Below are 16,623 nucleotides of genomic sequence, written 5' to 3'. Positions count from 1 at the left end.
CGCTACAGCAGCGCCGCACCGCAGAAGAAGTAGTTCAGTTGCTGTAGCTGCATGGTATAGGACAATGGCGGCCGCCTTGAGAGGAAGCCTGGGAACATTGGTCAAGGTGAGTATATTTACAAGCTTAGTTTGATAGAAGAGAGAAGTGGTTTTGGTAGAATTGTATTTAGGTAAACTCAAACACTGTGTTATTATAGTTTGGCTCACTGACTTTGTGCCGTCTGTGTTTGTGTTGCTGCTAACCATTTAGCCTCCTTCATTGACACATCGTTTGAATAGACCTCGTCATATTGAGATAGGAAGTGATACATGCAGGGCTGTAGTGGCTCCATTTCGTTTTCTAAGCTGGTCTACGAAGGAATCAAAGATCCCCGTTAATGTTGTGTTATCAGTAGATAGTTGTCAGACAAGCCAACCGCAGCTTTAGCTGAAGTAACGTTAGCTAGCTAACCGTTAACCCCATGATAACCTCCCTGTCCTGCATCAGCCATCAGATAACAGCAGCACATAACTAACTGTCTTTAAAACAACAGACCAGACCATAGGTCTATTTGTCTCTTCAGATGACAATCTTGTGATCTGATCATTTAGTGTCAGTTGCCTGTCATCTCAACTTTTCTTACTTGCCAGCAATATAATTAAATGTCAGTGGGAGATTAAGTTATCTCTTCAGTTGTTTACTTTAAAACTGCAGGTGTGTTTGTGTATTGTGATTTTGACAGATGGCACCTCTGGCATTATCTTATATATTTATTACATTTATTCCCTGTAGCATCCAGTTTGTCCCCTTGTTATAACCCCCCCTCTCTGCTCAATGTGTAATGATCATTCAGGATCTTCTTGAAATAAACTCACATCCACATCTGCCCTCAGTATTATGTGATCAAATAAGTGATCTGTGTGTCTATACGGATAAAAAGTCTTATCACATTGTCACAGTATATGTAATATTGCATTATATCAACATGTACAGTACCAGTCAAAGGTTTGGACACACCTTCTCATTCACTTGGTTGAGAGAGTGTGTCCAAACTTTTTACTGGTACTGTATGTTTCTGGCAAATCACTTGATAAACTGTTTATGATAAAATAATCTGTAAGAAAAGTCTGATTCTCTCTAATATGGCAAATGAAGTATCCAACATTCAAGTGAAATTATAAAATAATAATCCAATATTGTCATAACGCAGCGCTGCTCTTTAATTTGTAACATTGCCTACAATGACCTAAAACATCCAGAGATAATATTGGGTTATAAAGAGAGCCTGACTGATATTTGCTCATCACAATTATGTCAGTATCTGTGTCGTATAAGTTATGCTTGAGGTAGTTTAGAAACCATGTCACCATTAGTGTTGGGGGGGAATGAAGCTTTCTGAAGCAATTAATCAATATGAAGGAATTACATTGAAAATGGTTCATAGTTTTGAAGTATTTGATACAGTTGACATGGGGACATCTGCTGGGCAACTATTGGTATTGCACTTGTATGACAGAATTACATTTGAGACCAAGATGAAACAGTTAGTTAGATAATTGGTCTTACTGCTTACTTTATTGTCATTTTTTTCAATAAAGTCTATATTATTAAAACTTTTAAACAGTCTACAGCTCTGTTTTTAGATATTGTGGCAGATTGAGAAGCTCACCCCTTATCCAAAACCAGCACCACCAGAGAGCACTGACAAGTTTATTTTTCAACTGTGAAATGTCCTGCCCTGTATGTATTAATAATGATGATGATAATAATAATAATAATAAATTAAAGGGATTCTTATCAAAAAATTATGTTATGTGTTTATGTAAAGATGTATATCACCCAATCTATTAGATTAAAAAAAGACGTATTAGTATTGGCCTCAAAAAAATCCAGTAGCAGTCAGTCTATAGTTGACCTGGTGTAGCTGATATGGCAGAATCTGACGTAGACAGATTTCTACTCGGTTGCCAGTTTATTAGGTGCACCCAGTGTAAACCAATGCAATAGATCCTACCTTCATAACAGTTTATGTTGTTAAACTGTATTGCATTATTCCAAGATGTGTTTCTAATACTGAGTCCACCCACATTGATATAAATGGGTGTAGCTAGGTGCACCCAATAAACTGTCAACAAACTGTATATTAGCTCTTTGTACATATTGTGATATTGCCCAACCCTCATTGTGTCTGTGTCCACTTTTCTGTTGTCAGGGCCTGAGTGGCCCCAGGTGGCAGCAGCTGGCCTCCCGACCAGTGAGTGTTTCTGCTGGTCTCTGTGGGCCAGAAGCCCCGCCTGCTCGTGCAGATGCAACCTTTAAGGTCACAATGGTTCCAGGGGATGGAGTGGGACCTGAGCTGATGACTGCTGTCAAGGAAGTGTTTAAGGTACATTTTACAGCTGGAATCATCGCTGCCTTTTGTCCTTTAAAAAAATAGTGCACCATAGCTGTGGGAAAAAGAAATTAAATAAAAGTAGAAGTATTTTTTGGCTTTTTTGGTACCCATTAATACATACTGTACACTAGAAATATGCCAGATCAGACAGTTGCTTAATGATGTAATAGGCATCATTATGGATTTTTTCCAATGTGTTTGTACACTAGCAAAATTGTAATTGTAGAGCAAAAGGTTTACAATAGAAATACTGAGAAAAATATACAAAATACTGGCATGTAAATGTAAAATTTAATTAAAACCTAAGCGGGTTGATGTAAAAGTTGCCTTCTTTTTTGGCCTGTCGACAGGCAGGAGACGTCCCCGTAGAATTTGAGGAGTTCCACCTGAGTGAAGTGCAGAACATGGCCAGCGAGGAGAAACTGGAGCAAGTGTTGACCTCTATGAAGACCAACAAAGTGGCCATGAAAGGTAGCTTTACTTAATCTTTTGTCGTCCTTTCATAATCCACCTTATGTAAAAAATATAAAACAATATAATGTGTTATGAAAACTGAGTGGCCCCTTACACATATCAAAATAATCTACAGCTTTACATTGAAAATCCTTGTTTAGCTACTTTACATCCTTTATTATTTATGAAATAAATAGTAAAGGCTTATATATATGAAATAAAGTACAGTATATTAGGATTTAAAGCTAATGGAAACCCAAATCCATAATAGCCTTCTAACTATGTAATTTAGGGTCTTGTGTACATAATAGTAAGCATTTAAAAAGCGTTAGAAAGTTTCAACCCAGATTCAAAATATAGTCATTTAAGTTTTTGTAAACTTTCATGATATTGGGTTTGAATTAGGCGTTCAGATGCTTGGACATTTATTATGAAAATTACGCAATAAATTCCACGAACCAATCATAAACAAAGTGACAAGCGTATTGTCTCATTTCCAGTTGCTGGAGTTTCTGTTATTAGTTGTGTTTCTGCATCTCAACCCAGTTAATATTGCTATATTCTTCATTACCATGGCGTATTACCCACTGTACATTTAAACATACACTAGTCCTGTTCAAGCACTCTTAGCTCTCTCCTTCTTTTAGCAACTTTCTCACAAGTCACGCAGTTGTTCACATGCTTTTTATGTCTGCTAGTCACTTTAGCTTAGTAGTTAGAAATGCCGTCTCTTAGCTATTCCCCTTCCTCCTTTAGTGGTAATAATACATGTAATAAATGTTGTGTATTTACCATGTTGGAGGCGAGGCTCAGTGAGTTAGAAACACAGCTCTGCAACATGGAAACATGGTCGTTAGCTACTGTAGTTAGCCAGCCCCCAGTAGCCGGCGCGGGTGTCAATCAAAACATGATCTGCCACGCCTACACAGTTTTGAGAAATAGTCTGAACAGCAAAATGAGCTGAGGTATGAGTTTTTCTAATAGTTATGAACATTTATTTTCACTCAGATTTTTGTGGATGCTTAATGAGACACTCAACTTTGATATCATTTATGCATTTTTACTATTTCAAGCCAAATCTGCAGAGGCTTTAAAAAGAATGGAACGGATCTAACATATGTTTCTGGTATGTTTGGTTATCCAGGAAAGATTCACACGCCCATGGAGTTCAAAGGGGAGCTGGCTTCATATGAAATGAGGCTGAGGTAAAACCAGAAAACCAGTTGCATGTTTGTGTCTGTGTAATTTCAATCTGTTTTAAAAAATAATAATTTTACCTCTCTGTCTATTCCTCAGGCGTAAACTGGACCTGTTTGCTAATGTGGTTCATGTGAACAGCCTGCCGGGCTACAGTACTCGCCACAACAACCTGGACCTGGTCATCATCCGTGAACAGACTGAGGGGGAGTACAGCTCCCTGGAGCATGAGGTAAACAAGACTCCTCCTCACACTGCATTCAGGGGATGAACAGTGGTTTTATACCCACATGAAAAGGAAAGATTTCTCATAAACACCATTAAACGGGCAACAAAATGAAGATGAATCACACTGACGGAGGTGCTGAAATGATGTATGTTGTTTTGTGCTACGTTTAGAGAGGGAAGTAAATGTTCATTGCCACTCCTCAGCTGTCCTTCAGAGTTGGTTTATTGTTAAAGTTTGCCTTCAATGTGGCCACTAACTATAGTTTATCTGATATTAGATTTTTGATGCTGTTACTGATACTGATATTTGAGTTTTTACAAAAGTTGCGAACAATACATATACATACATATAATACAATTTTTTAACATGAACAAACATTTTGTTCAGTTTACATGTCTGTCTTAGATAGTTTCATTCATTAATATTGAAATGAATCTGATCCGTCAGTGAACTTGAGATGCGCAACTGAAAAATGCGTCTGGTGTAGATAAGTTCTAATACATATTTGATTCTCACACTGCAGGTTAGTCGATGAATCTATAAAAATGGCCGTGTTGAAATATATTAACCCTCTCCTTGCTCTTTAGAGTGTGACTGGTGTGATCGAATGCTTGAAGATCATCACCAGAGAGAAGTCAAGGCGCATCGCCAAGTTTGCCTTTGATTATGCCACCAAGAAGGGACGAAGCAAGGTCACCGCTGTTCACAAGGCCAACATCATGTGAGAAAGCTTCCTCTCTTTCTTTTTGTCTTGTCATATTCTTCAATTAATTTTTGTTAATTTGGGTTATAATTTGCATTACAGCCATAGCAACACTTGTCCTCATCCCTTTTCTAATTACAGGAAATTAGGTGATGGCCTGTTTCTGCAGAGCTGTGCAGAGGTGGCAGAACTGTACCCCAAAATCAAATATGAGAACATAATCATTGATAACTGTTGCATGCAGGTATATACAGCTTTTCATTCTCCTGACTTTACTATGAATGATTTGCTTTTACATAATACTTATACCTAATAGTCTTGTATTCATATTACTTGTTTACTGACTTGCTAAACACAGTTTATTAGGTTTAAGTTTCACTCCTCCATTTCTGCATTAAACTTGTCATTGTCTGTGTTACTTTGCTGCAGCTGGTTCAGAACCCGTACCAGTTTGATGTGCTGGTGATGCCCAACCTGTATGGTAACATTATTGATAACCTGGCAGCAGGGCTGGTTGGAGGAGCAGGTGTTGTTCCCGGGGAAAGCTACAGTGCAGAGTATGCTGTCTTTGAAACTGTAAGTTTCCGCTGACCTCTCACTCTGTTTTGAATGGCAGTGAATGTTGTGAATGGCAGAGCATGATAATAGTGCACTCCAGAAAATAGTAATATCTATTGATGAACTGTTGATTACTAAACCTCTCTCTGATTCACAATGATGGCGAGGACTTACAGGACTAATCTTGATCCTCTGTCTCTTTTCCCTTTCAGGGTGCTCGCCATCCCTTTGCGCAAGCTGTAGGAAGGAACATTGCCAACCCCACGGCCATGTTGCTCAGTGCTGCTAACATGCTCAGGCACCTCAAGTGAGTCAACCTGCTGAGGCCTTGTAGATAAAAGTACACAACATGTAACAGCATAGCCCCAGTCCTCTGTCCTGGTCCACTGCACCTCTCAAGCTATAGAGAACTGCCTCGAGTGCCTGTTTGTCTGAATGTGGACATGTGCACAAGACAGTTATGGCCACCTCTTTATTGTCACTGTATTGTGTTGCAGCCTGGAATATCACTCCCACATGGTGTCAGACGCTGTCAAGAGGGTCATCAAACAGGGCAAGGTAAGTGAGTGTGTGTTATTCGTTAGTTCTGCCTACTGTATGCCCAGTGGTGCATTCAGCCTATGAATGTGGAAACAGATAATACTAACAGTATTAACACTAAGAGGAAATAGATTTTTATCTGATGATTCAAGCAGAGCAAGATAAAGCCGGTGGTTCTGCAGAATGAGGATATGTGAAAGCAACAGGACATGCATACCCTAATGCTGTCAGCCTGTGCTTGTAAAGTAACACTGCTCATCGATTTTTGTGGGTCAGTATCTGCAACCTCGTATATATACGAAGTGTCAGGATGCTGCGGGCACTTTAGAAAATGAAACGTATACTAAAGTGTTCATGTTCATCCCTGAACATTAGCAGTTCTCGACCCACAAATGTCTACATCTAACAGATGGCAAACTATACTTCAGTGTGTTAGAGCGCCTTTGATAACTTAGTTTTGAGATCTCTTCCTCACTCAATTTTATTCTGCCTATAAATGTGCAACTTACATGTATTTGTTACCAGGGAAACTGTTTTTTTTTTTTTTTTTCCTCCTCTTCACCTAGCTTGGACTGACTGTTTTTTGTACCCGATCCCTGTTGACACTAACATACACTGACACAAACACTAGCATGAAATCGGTCAACCTTCATCTCTCGGTTTGCTGTTGAAATGCACGGTGAATTCAGCTCTATAGATTGCATTTCAGCAGCAGAAGCCTTTTCCCTTTTTCATTGCTTTTCTTTAAGCAGTGGCAAAAGTTTGGTTGGTTAGGGTATTACTGTATTTGAGGCATGGAGAGGTTACTGTGTGAATGTGACAAATTATCATTTTTAAGGAATGCTTGTCAATTGAAAGTGGAATTTGCCTGCTAGTTGTCTGAAGTGCCCTTCCTCTCCCTTTTCCCTCTCCTCGATACCCTCCTCTCCCCCACCCCGTTATCCTGTGTGTTTGTGTGTGTCTGTGTGCACATCCCAGGTTCGGACACGAGACCTTGGCGGGTACTCTACCACTGGCGACTTTGTGTGTGCTGTTGTGGAAAACCTGCGTCACAGAGCCGTTTACTAAGATGTTTGCTCCCCAGACACACTCCTCCCTGACATTTCCTTTAATCTGGACACTGATCTTAACATGAACTCGGACGCATGTTAAGACTCATCTCTCCCCTTCACTGCCAAATGACAGTTGTGTCGCACAGTTTTGGGAAACACTTTCAGTTGCATTTATTGTTTATACTGGGTTTGCTAATAAATCCATTTGAATCAGCGGTGCCTTGTACAGCTCATGAGGCTACTTCTCAAGGATTTACATGTTAAAGCTTGTTGCCCCTCTCCATGGAAACCCCTCTTTCCTCATAGTTACTATCATCTCTGTGATGTGAAGGTTAGAATCATGTTCCCTCCTTTCACCTTCTCTCCTAAACCCTGGATTTTTTGTGCTAAGTTTGATGCCTTTTCAGTATTTTTACTGGACTGATTTAGATCATCTGTGTCATTTTTCTCGTTCTGGGAGACATTTTTACATCCACCTATTTCTTTTTGCTTGTCGCTTGATAATCTAAATGTTCCAGCCATGTTGGCCATACAGACTACCTCTTTGCTATCACACATCATTAGTTATCAGCTAATCTGCATTTGCCTCGCGGTCAACCACCAACTTCCTCTTATTGTCATGACATTTTTCACTTTGTCTGATAGCCTCATCCTTAACCACCTGAGAACTGACTGCTAGTGTAACTTATTATATAACAACATTGCTACATCATGACCCAGTAATACCAGAACATTTCTGACCTACAGATGTTGTCAATCAGACTCTTTCACTCTGCTGTGAAATACTGTATGGCAAAGGCAAACCCATCTGAATGCAAAATTCTTGTCTCTTACTGGGATATTAATAATAAAAGTCACATTTTAACATAAACAACTCTGCCAAATTATCATGAATAGTTTCATCAATATATAGTGTTACTTTCTAGTGTGAATATTTTCAATTTTTATACCAAATTGTAACATTTTATAATAATTCTACACTTAATATCCACAGAGAATCTCTTGAGGTGATGTTCAGTGTCCATAAAGCTAGTTGTCTGTTCATCATAAGTGGAGCAGTGCAGACCATCTACACTAAGGTTAAAGAGAAAAGTTACATTTTAAACAAGTATACTGTAGATTAGTGGCTAGGTTCCCAGTCTACTGACAACAAACTAAATGATTCAAGTCATGATTTCTTATTTAAACATAAATGCCAAAGAATAAAGCACAACATTTATCTCAAGATGGTGCTGCTCGTTCCCACAGAACTGTTGCTGCCTCTGATGCTGTAAGAATTAAGACTCTGCTTTTTGTTCATCTGTCATTCCTCAATATAACTGACTTCATGTGTAGTCAGTTGTTAACCCCAATAAAACATAAAGTTATATATTAGTAACTTTATATTTGTTTGGACCAAATTTTAAATCTTGTTATGGAGATTGTATACCACTAACAACAGTGTCATGTGTTTTTTGTATTTGTGGGTTTTTTGTCTTTTTGTGTTAATCAGATTTAGTTTTCCCTTTGTTCACAATAAATCCTGTATCGAAGTGTCATACTTTCATATTAAAGCTGGTCACAAGTGTGATGTTGTATTAAATGAATAACTTTCTGTCTTCTCTTCATAGTGTTTGATCTTTAAAACTTAAATAATCTAACTATGGTTAAGTACTTATTGAAATGACTCACAAACTGCTTCCGAGAATTGTTATAATGTTTGTTTGGTTCTTAGCTGTACTTTATTTGACTGGTATATTTTATATAGAAAATGAAGAGAACATAACTTGTAAAATGATGCTTTCTAATGAACACATCTCACTGATCGCACTATTTGTGCGTTCTGTGAGTGCAGTTTTCAAAGGCTCTCTAACATGCTGGTGACGATACTGTATGTGGACATGTGTTGCTGCAGCTGTGCATATAGTAACACACTGTCCTTATGTTTGCAACAGGTGCGCACTGGAGACCTGGGGGGTTATGCCACAAGCGACGAGTTCACCCGGGCTGTCATTGCTAACCTGGCAGTCTAAGTATTGTATTTGCAAATCTGTCAGCTGCTACAACGCACACAGGCTTTTTTATTTACTTCCTGTTAACTTGATCTCTCAACTGGACAATATATTCCAGCAACAATTTACACACAATTTTCCAGTTTGATGCTCAATGATAATATTCATAAAGCCTGTTTTTGCAGTTGAGCGTAAAACATCAAATATGACATTCACGCACAAAAAAATATTGTGTTCAAGATGCAAAGTCTTAAATTCCACACAAAACATGTTTCCATATCAGCATTCACATTCTGCTCTCTGCTACAATCCTGTAATTTCCACTTAAATGTTTTATGTCTGGACATTAACCAGCAGTCAAAACATGATGTACTATGTATACCTTCATATTATTTATTAAGTTTAAGTTTTAGCTACATTGCTTCTTCATTTATAATGAGACATGAATAATAAATAATAAGTGAGAAATTACATCTTGTGTGCAAAATCCTTGTGTGAATATTAATAGAGGACTGATGCAGTATCTAGTGTTGATCATGGCTGCTGGTGGCTCAGTCACAGCTTGAGGAACTCAAACCCAGCCAACACCCTCTCTGTGTCTAAACATATGCTACTCAGGCTGACTGAAAAAAATCTGTAAAAAAGTATGAATATGAGAGTCTGGTCCTGTCAGTCATATGGTGGACTCCTGCTTTGTGTAGCTGGTTTATGCTCCAGATCCCCAGGACCACAAAAAAGATAAGAAAGTAAGAAAAAACTGAACAGATACACAATGTTTGTACTACTCTTTTAATCTTGTACACTGTGCCAATAGCCTGGGACTGTAACTAACGATTATTTTCGTTATTGATTAACTGATTGATAATATAAGATTTTTTCAGATTTTTTTTTTCCAAATTAAAATTATCTTCAATTTGCTTGTTTTGTTCAACCAACAGTCCAAATACCAAATGTATTCAGGTTATTATAATAGAATACTGAGTAAACCAGATAGCATGAACACCTGAGATGCTGCTAACTACTGAATTTTTTGGCACGTTTGCCCCCAAAAACAATTGACAATTGACAATTCTTCAGTTAAACTTGTTCTCAATTAATTTTCTGTCAATTGATTGACTAATAAATTAATAGACTAAATGTTTCAGTTTAAAAGTACCCTTGCCTCCCTCTCACTGTTCCAGATGTGGCAAGACTTAATATTCAATGACTTTTATTACACTGTAATTTCTGACACTGTAAGACTAATCACAGGATACCATTGAAATTCTCTTACTTGACATATTGAGCTATTTCTATTCATTTATAAGACAGTATGACTTTCCTGCACTTGTATTCTTATTTTGTAATCATTTATTTTGTTATGATTCTAGCTGTTTTCTTCAGTTAAAGTCTACAATAATGTTTTCAGTTCAGGGCAATTAATGCAATAATTTGATTATATTCAAATTTACCTGGTGGAGTGTGATTTGACTAATTCATTTATGAGGCTAAAGTATTTTGGGGGACACTTCAGCCTTGGCTGCATTATTTTCAGGATCACTTATACTCATTCTGACTTTTTGGTCGTAAAATTTAGAGATTTACCTTTTAAATGAGACCTGGGTTATGACTGTAATCAAAAGGGTTGAAGAACAGTCACCTTCTTATTTTGGGTACATTATTTTCGGGCTTGTGCACAAAAATGGGGCACCTGGTAAGAGGTTAGAGGTATTAAAACTAGCTTGGGTAAATACCATTTTAGTTTTTAATTGTGCTTTAGTGGTACATATTTTCGAACTAATTTGTAATTGAAGAAATTACATCAAGTAACGTACTACAAGTTACTGCCACACACCCAGGGCCTCTGGGACCCCTAATGATCTGGGGGCCCATTTTCCAGGCTTGTAATCCAGCCTTAGTTCCACTCACAATATATTGAGTTAGACACATTGTCACAATGCACCACAAACTAAATATTTGATTTCACATATAGGCCTACATTCATCTGAGAGTTATATAATTGTCCATACTGTGGATGGGTTGATAAACAAGAGAGGGACAGTCAGCAGTCAGACAGAGTCAGGGACCCTCCATGAACCGCCGCAGTGATTGTGTGGCACAGTCCGGACCATGCAGGCCTTCACTCGGCCAGCAGGTGTCGCTGCGGACTATGGAGAAACCGACTGGAGAAGAGACGGGGCCTGGCCTGGGAATTTGCAGCTCGCTTCCCATTCTTCCGATGCAGACAGACACACAACATGGCGGACTAGAATAGTCGGCCGACGCGCCCGGATACAGCGGATAAACCGTGGGATTTATCATCCAGGAAAGCTAAAAAAGTACACTCTGAAGGGACGGTACGTTAGGGCGGACTGAGGATTGTTTGGGGGGCGCCGGTACTCGCCTGGATTTAGCGGATAAACTGACAGCGAAGTGTTGGCCGTGTGTCCCAGATCGTGCTTCCCTCCTCTGCTATCACCCAGGTCCCCCCACCCCGCTCACACTCTCGGTTCCAGGGGTGTGGAGACAGGGGCCGGGGTTGAAAAACGTGGAAGAGAAAGAGAGCATAAATTCCTACTTTGCTTTGACTTGTTTTTTTGCCCCTTTCGGGTTTCCTCTGGGCGCTACAGGAGTTGTGGTGAGTTTTCTTGTTTTTGTTGCGCAAAGCCTGAATCGCACTTGTTACAATGTCGCTGTACAAGCATGTTTCCTCTTGCTGTGTCACCCACAAACAAGCACTTTGTCCCCCTACACTCAGCCTCGCAGGGTTCATTACACGCTACCTTTACAAGCAGTGGAGGTAAACCCAGTCGTGTGTCAGGAGCAGGGCTGTGTTCAGCACTTGTGAACCTCTTTGTAATACTCGGAACATTTCAGAAGTAGCTCGGAGGCAGGGAGGGAAATTTCGGCGAGGGGGGCTCTCAAGAAAAAGGGGGCTTAAAGATGAGTGTGACAACATTTTAGAAGTCAGAGGTTTGTAACTCGGTTATGTTGTGCCCGAAAACACATGCTGTTGCGCTGGCACAGGAACAAAGAGCGGGTCCAGGTCTGTCCTGCCTCACTGGAAAGTACACTTTATTGATCAACGCTTTGTTATTACACGTTCAGAGAGGGTGGGGAGCTTGGCTGGGTGGGTGGGTGGGTGTGGGTAGAGGAGCAGGGGGGCTTCATGCGACCCACAACAGGAATTAGGTCGCTCTAACATTACTAACATTAACATGTACGGTCTGTCAAATCACAGCGGCTGCTTTGTGTTTCTTCTTCTGCTGTCTCTGACATAAAGTCTCTTGAGCGTGAATTCCCCTTTACAACCTCTCCCAAAGTTTTTTTTTTTTTTTTTTTTTTTTTTTGTAATGATTAATATTCTCCTCTCTCTTTCTCTCTCTCTCTCTCTCTCTCTGAATGTTGGGTGTAACCGAGCATACCATTTCAATCTTGTGGGTGTTGAGAGCTTTTTTTTTCTGTTTTACTTACCCTGTAAGTTGTGATTTCTCAGCCTCTTTAGAACACAGATTATTCCTTTAACGGGACAGCTACTTGTTCGTCATGATAAATGATGGGAGTTAGATGAAGAATATTAATGAGTACACTGGTTGCTGCTTCATTTGAGTCAAATAGGAGTTTGGATGCTTTAAAGTGAGAGCAGAGAGAAGCATCATCCAGAGCTAAGGATGCAGTGGAAGAGCCTGGCTTGTCATATCTGAAAAGAGCCTCTGCTATGTCTGCCTGGAGCTTGACTCATCACGTCTGGACCGATTCACTGAGCTGCTGCAGCACATATCAACCATAACTCAGTCTGGTTTCCACTTCACCGAGGTCGTCATGTCACGTTAGGACCGTCCAAGTGCAAAAACTGAAGCCGCAACTCCTTGCAACGTGTGTGACTCCTAACTCAGACTCAGAGAGCCATCGGGCCTACCTTGACCTCTGTTTGTCAGGCCTGGACATGTCCACCTCTGGTTGTCAAGCAGCTCCATCTCATGAAAGTCTGACTGTGTCTTTTTTTTTTTTTTTTTTTTAAAAGTGCTTGGCAGTACGGCAGAGAAAGGCAAGAGCGTTATCATCTCGCTCGTTCTCTTCATATCTCCATTCTCCAGCCTATTTTAAGAAAAATGAGTTATTTCTGTCTTGGGATCCTGAAAGGGTTTTAGCAGAGGAGTTTGAGTGATCCTTGCACCATATTTTTCATGATTGGCCTAGTTTCTAAAAATAAGGATAAAGTGTAGCTTGAAATTGCCTTGTGGGAGCTTGCGCGTTAAGTTTTGATGGACGGATCTTCACCTCCATGTCGTGAAATTTCACAATTTCAGGGTGCTGCTGCTGACACAGTATTATGAGTTGGCTGTTTGGGTGCGGCAGGAGGTATATTTTTGTTTCCACCTGTGGGCCTACATATTTTACTCTGGAAGGGCACTGTAATTCAGCCTCTGACAGGATAAACACGGCTACATTTAGAGGATTACGAAGCATTACGGGGCCTGATTCAGCTCCATCTGATATGTCACTCGACCGTAATGACATTTATTTGGCAATACAGGAAATGAACCTGTGCGATGACTAACGATTCACAAATCAAATATCTCGTCCAACCGGGAAGACTTCACAGAACCCATCGAGCTTTGTCTTCCGTAGATGTGGAGTAGCAATTATGTAATCCCTTCAAATTATTGAGTAAATCTTTGTTCTATGTGCTTGTGATGTGGGCTGATTGATGTTTCTGGTTCACCACGAATGTGATGGATGTGGATGGTCGACTTAAAAGACTTGGTGGGATTTAAGAAGTATTTTTGATGTGTGAGAAGTTTCTTGTGATTTTTTTTTTTGTAAGCTCACCTGTGATTCAGGTCCTCCTTATCCCTTGATTAGAGTTTATATTAGTGCAGCACTGTTCTCCTGTAGGTTTCCATGAGGTGGGATAATGGCACTAAATGTTGGAGCTGTGGATGGAAGGCAGGTGGGTTTTGTAGAAGCAGTACATTAACACTCCTCCACATAAAGGATTACACTCGACTGCGCCTCTTGACCATAACTAGAAGCACATAAATTCTTTGATTGTTATACAGTACGTCTTGGTAAATGTGACAGTTATGTTAAAGCGGCCACATTTTAGTGTTTTGTGGGTTTAAAATCCACAGAAAACCAGAAATTACGAGCAAAATGTCACATTCACTCTTTTCAAACAATGGGTCTTGCCTTCGCAGTCGAGGTCAAACTTAGTTCGAATTCAAAACCAGTTGAGAGCCAGAGTTATAAATATTTATATTTGCCCTTGGCATCGGCCTTCGAGCCGACAAGACCTTTCTTGCCCCGCTGTGAAAAAAATGTCCAAAGAACATGTTAGCAAGCCTGAATAGTCTTTGTGTGCACGTTCACGTAAGAATGGACGAGGAAGAAAAGGGAATCTGGAGAAGCACCGTCATCACACTGCCGTGTACTTAAGTCTCAGATGATTGTCTCTTCATCTTCTTATCTTTCGTAGGAAGAGGAGGGGACGAGTGCAGTAGGATGGTCACTTCAGATATGGGAACCTTCAGTTTGGGCTCCCATTGTTACAGAACCCAAACGACCAAAGCAAAGATGAAACAATGTGGCCGTGAAGTTTGGCAGTGCTGCCCCTCTGTGCTGCATTTAGGGCTGGGTATCATTTAAGACCTATGAATATTATTGCCAAAATGATACCTTAGTGTTGGTACTACTACCAAAATATCTTTTCAATACTATGCTTTTTCCCTTTCTCCAAAAACACATATTTCCTTTAATAAAGTAAGCCAAATTCTCAAATATGAAAATGCTGTGTAAGCACGAGCAGCCAGAAAAAAACTTTTCCTAAATAAAATACTTCTGAAATTGGCAAAGTTCTAATCAAACTATAAACTTTCTAATCAAAGAATAAGTAAACAAGACCACAAATCTAACCAGGCCAGCAGTCAGTGTTCTGCCAGTTTTTGATACTCTGCTAGAAATCCATTTGAGTGGCTAAGTTTCAACTGACATAAAGTGATATTGAGTCTGGTTTCATCGTGGCCCTTCAGCTGGCCGTTTGGCCCCACACCACGCTTCAAGGTCACAGTGGCTTCTGTGGGGAGGCCATGCTTTGCGCCTCCACATCCTCTGTGTCCAATGTGGGAAAGCTTGAGAGGCCCCTGGCATGCTCTGTGAGAAACCCCACAATGAAGCAGACGTAGAGCAGAGCCTCTCTGACTCACCACTTTCACTCATTGAAACAAGTGCGTTTTCTTGATCCTTCATGCCTGACGGAACCAAATCATCATTACGGGCTTAATAACAGACACAGCGGTCACCCATGCCTGTATGATTAGCCAGAATAGTAATCCTATGCTTCTCTTCGTCTTTTCATCAACTCACCAGCTTCATGAATGAAGCGAACAGGAACACAAACCACACCAGCAGGGAGTAGTATCCCTCAGAAAGGGAAGTCCAGAGGATTGTGGCTGTTGTATGTGGCACTGGGGACGTATAATCTGTGGTCTGTTTCAGAGCGAGAGTCCTAGCGGCCCTGGGTTAGGCCTACTTCAGTCTCCCGTGAAGAGAAGCATTCACAGTATTCCTGTTGCCCCGGTCCCCCCCGGCCCCCTCCCTCTCAAGACATAGAAACAGTATTAATATGCCATGAATGGAGACAGACAGACAACCATTATCTAAAGCTGCAGCCACTAGTGAAGCACAGGACGCCTTGTAGGAAGCCAGAGGGAAATATTTCTCTGCTTGAATGGTGAAGTCCCCTTGACCACCACTACTGGTGTCATGTCAGCTAAGCCTGCAGGGTTTGTGTCTGCTGCAGCTCACTCACTTGCCTCGGGAGATCGTCTGGGGAATTATGAATAAGATTTGTTGGTTGTCGGAATAAACAAAGAGGAGTTGTTGTGTTTTGGCCGCATTTGTCATTGAGTTTCTGTGAAATCTCTATCAAACAGCACATATTCAACTTTAAGAAATAGCAGCAGCTCTGAGAGATTCTAGACTTAGGTTAAAGTATTTTCTTCCCCTTAGATGTCACTTTTGAAAAATCTGTCTTATGTCATCTGAAGCTATTCGTGAATTCATGTCCGTGCTGTCAGAAGAGATACTTATTACTTCACCTAAGGTCGCAAGTAAATACAAAGGCATCAGTGAAATCCAGAGACTTGAGTGGGAACGCTCCTTATTAAATGACTACCTTGCACTGATCTTACGTCTTAGCCTTTGGTTGTCATGGAGATGTAATTGGACTTCCTTTATATTCTACCTATAAGTGTTCCTTTCACTCTGTGAATGAAATGACATGGGAACAGCCCAGCCCTTTCACTACTGTGTGATTGCACTCCTATGAGGTCTGCAGTTGGCCACAGGCAGAGAGGCAACTGTCTTCATTAGTTGGTCGTGGTCGGGCTCACCACTTGCATGCACATTAAGCATCGAGTTTCTGCACAATGGTTTGGACTTTGACTCAGGATATAAGAAAGCTTTTCAGGTTCAGTGTGTTGTCTTACATGACGGCATATGAGCTGTTTACTTTTCTATAATCATAGAATTCTGGACATTGTGA

General features: G+C 40.3%; 2 protein-coding genes across 3 annotated transcripts in view; both read left to right on the top strand.

Moving 5' to 3' along the window:
* idh3b (isocitrate dehydrogenase (NAD(+)) 3 non-catalytic subunit beta) lies at positions 1-9,569 on the top strand. 2 transcript variants are annotated; one of them, XM_044349508.1, is made up of 11 exons: positions 1-106; positions 2,193-2,366; positions 2,726-2,846; positions 3,973-4,033; positions 4,125-4,257; positions 4,842-4,975; positions 5,099-5,201; positions 5,387-5,533; positions 5,728-5,822; positions 6,013-6,073; positions 7,034-8,701. In XM_044349508.1, exons 1-11 carry the CDS (start codon positions 65-67, stop codon positions 7,121-7,123), a joined length of 1,161 nt encoding a protein of 386 aa, XP_044205443.1. In that variant the 5' UTR covers positions 1-64; the 3' UTR covers positions 7,124-8,701. The 2 variants fall into 2 exon arrangements, with proteins under 2 accessions (XP_044205443.1, XP_044205444.1); XM_044349509.1 differs by lacking the exon at positions 7,034-8,701 and adding an exon at positions 9,042-9,569 and having other exon boundaries at positions 2-106.
* A 1,374-nt stretch (positions 9,570-10,943) lies between these two features.
* Positions 10,944-16,623, top strand: part of ptpra (protein tyrosine phosphatase receptor type A) — a 28,929-nt gene continuing 23,249 nt past the window's right edge. The window contains exon 1 of the mRNA XM_044349229.1: positions 10,944-11,715. The gene's annotated coding sequence lies outside the window, so the exon portion shown is untranslated. The remainder of the gene's footprint in view (positions 11,716-16,623) is intronic.

Source organism: Thunnus albacares, chromosome 4 (genome assembly GCF_914725855.1).
Source record: "Thunnus albacares chromosome 4, fThuAlb1.1, whole genome shotgun sequence".
Lineage (NCBI taxonomy): Eukaryota > Metazoa > Chordata > Actinopteri > Scombriformes > Scombridae > Thunnus > Thunnus albacares.
This window is presented reverse-complemented; position numbering and strand designations above follow the sequence as displayed.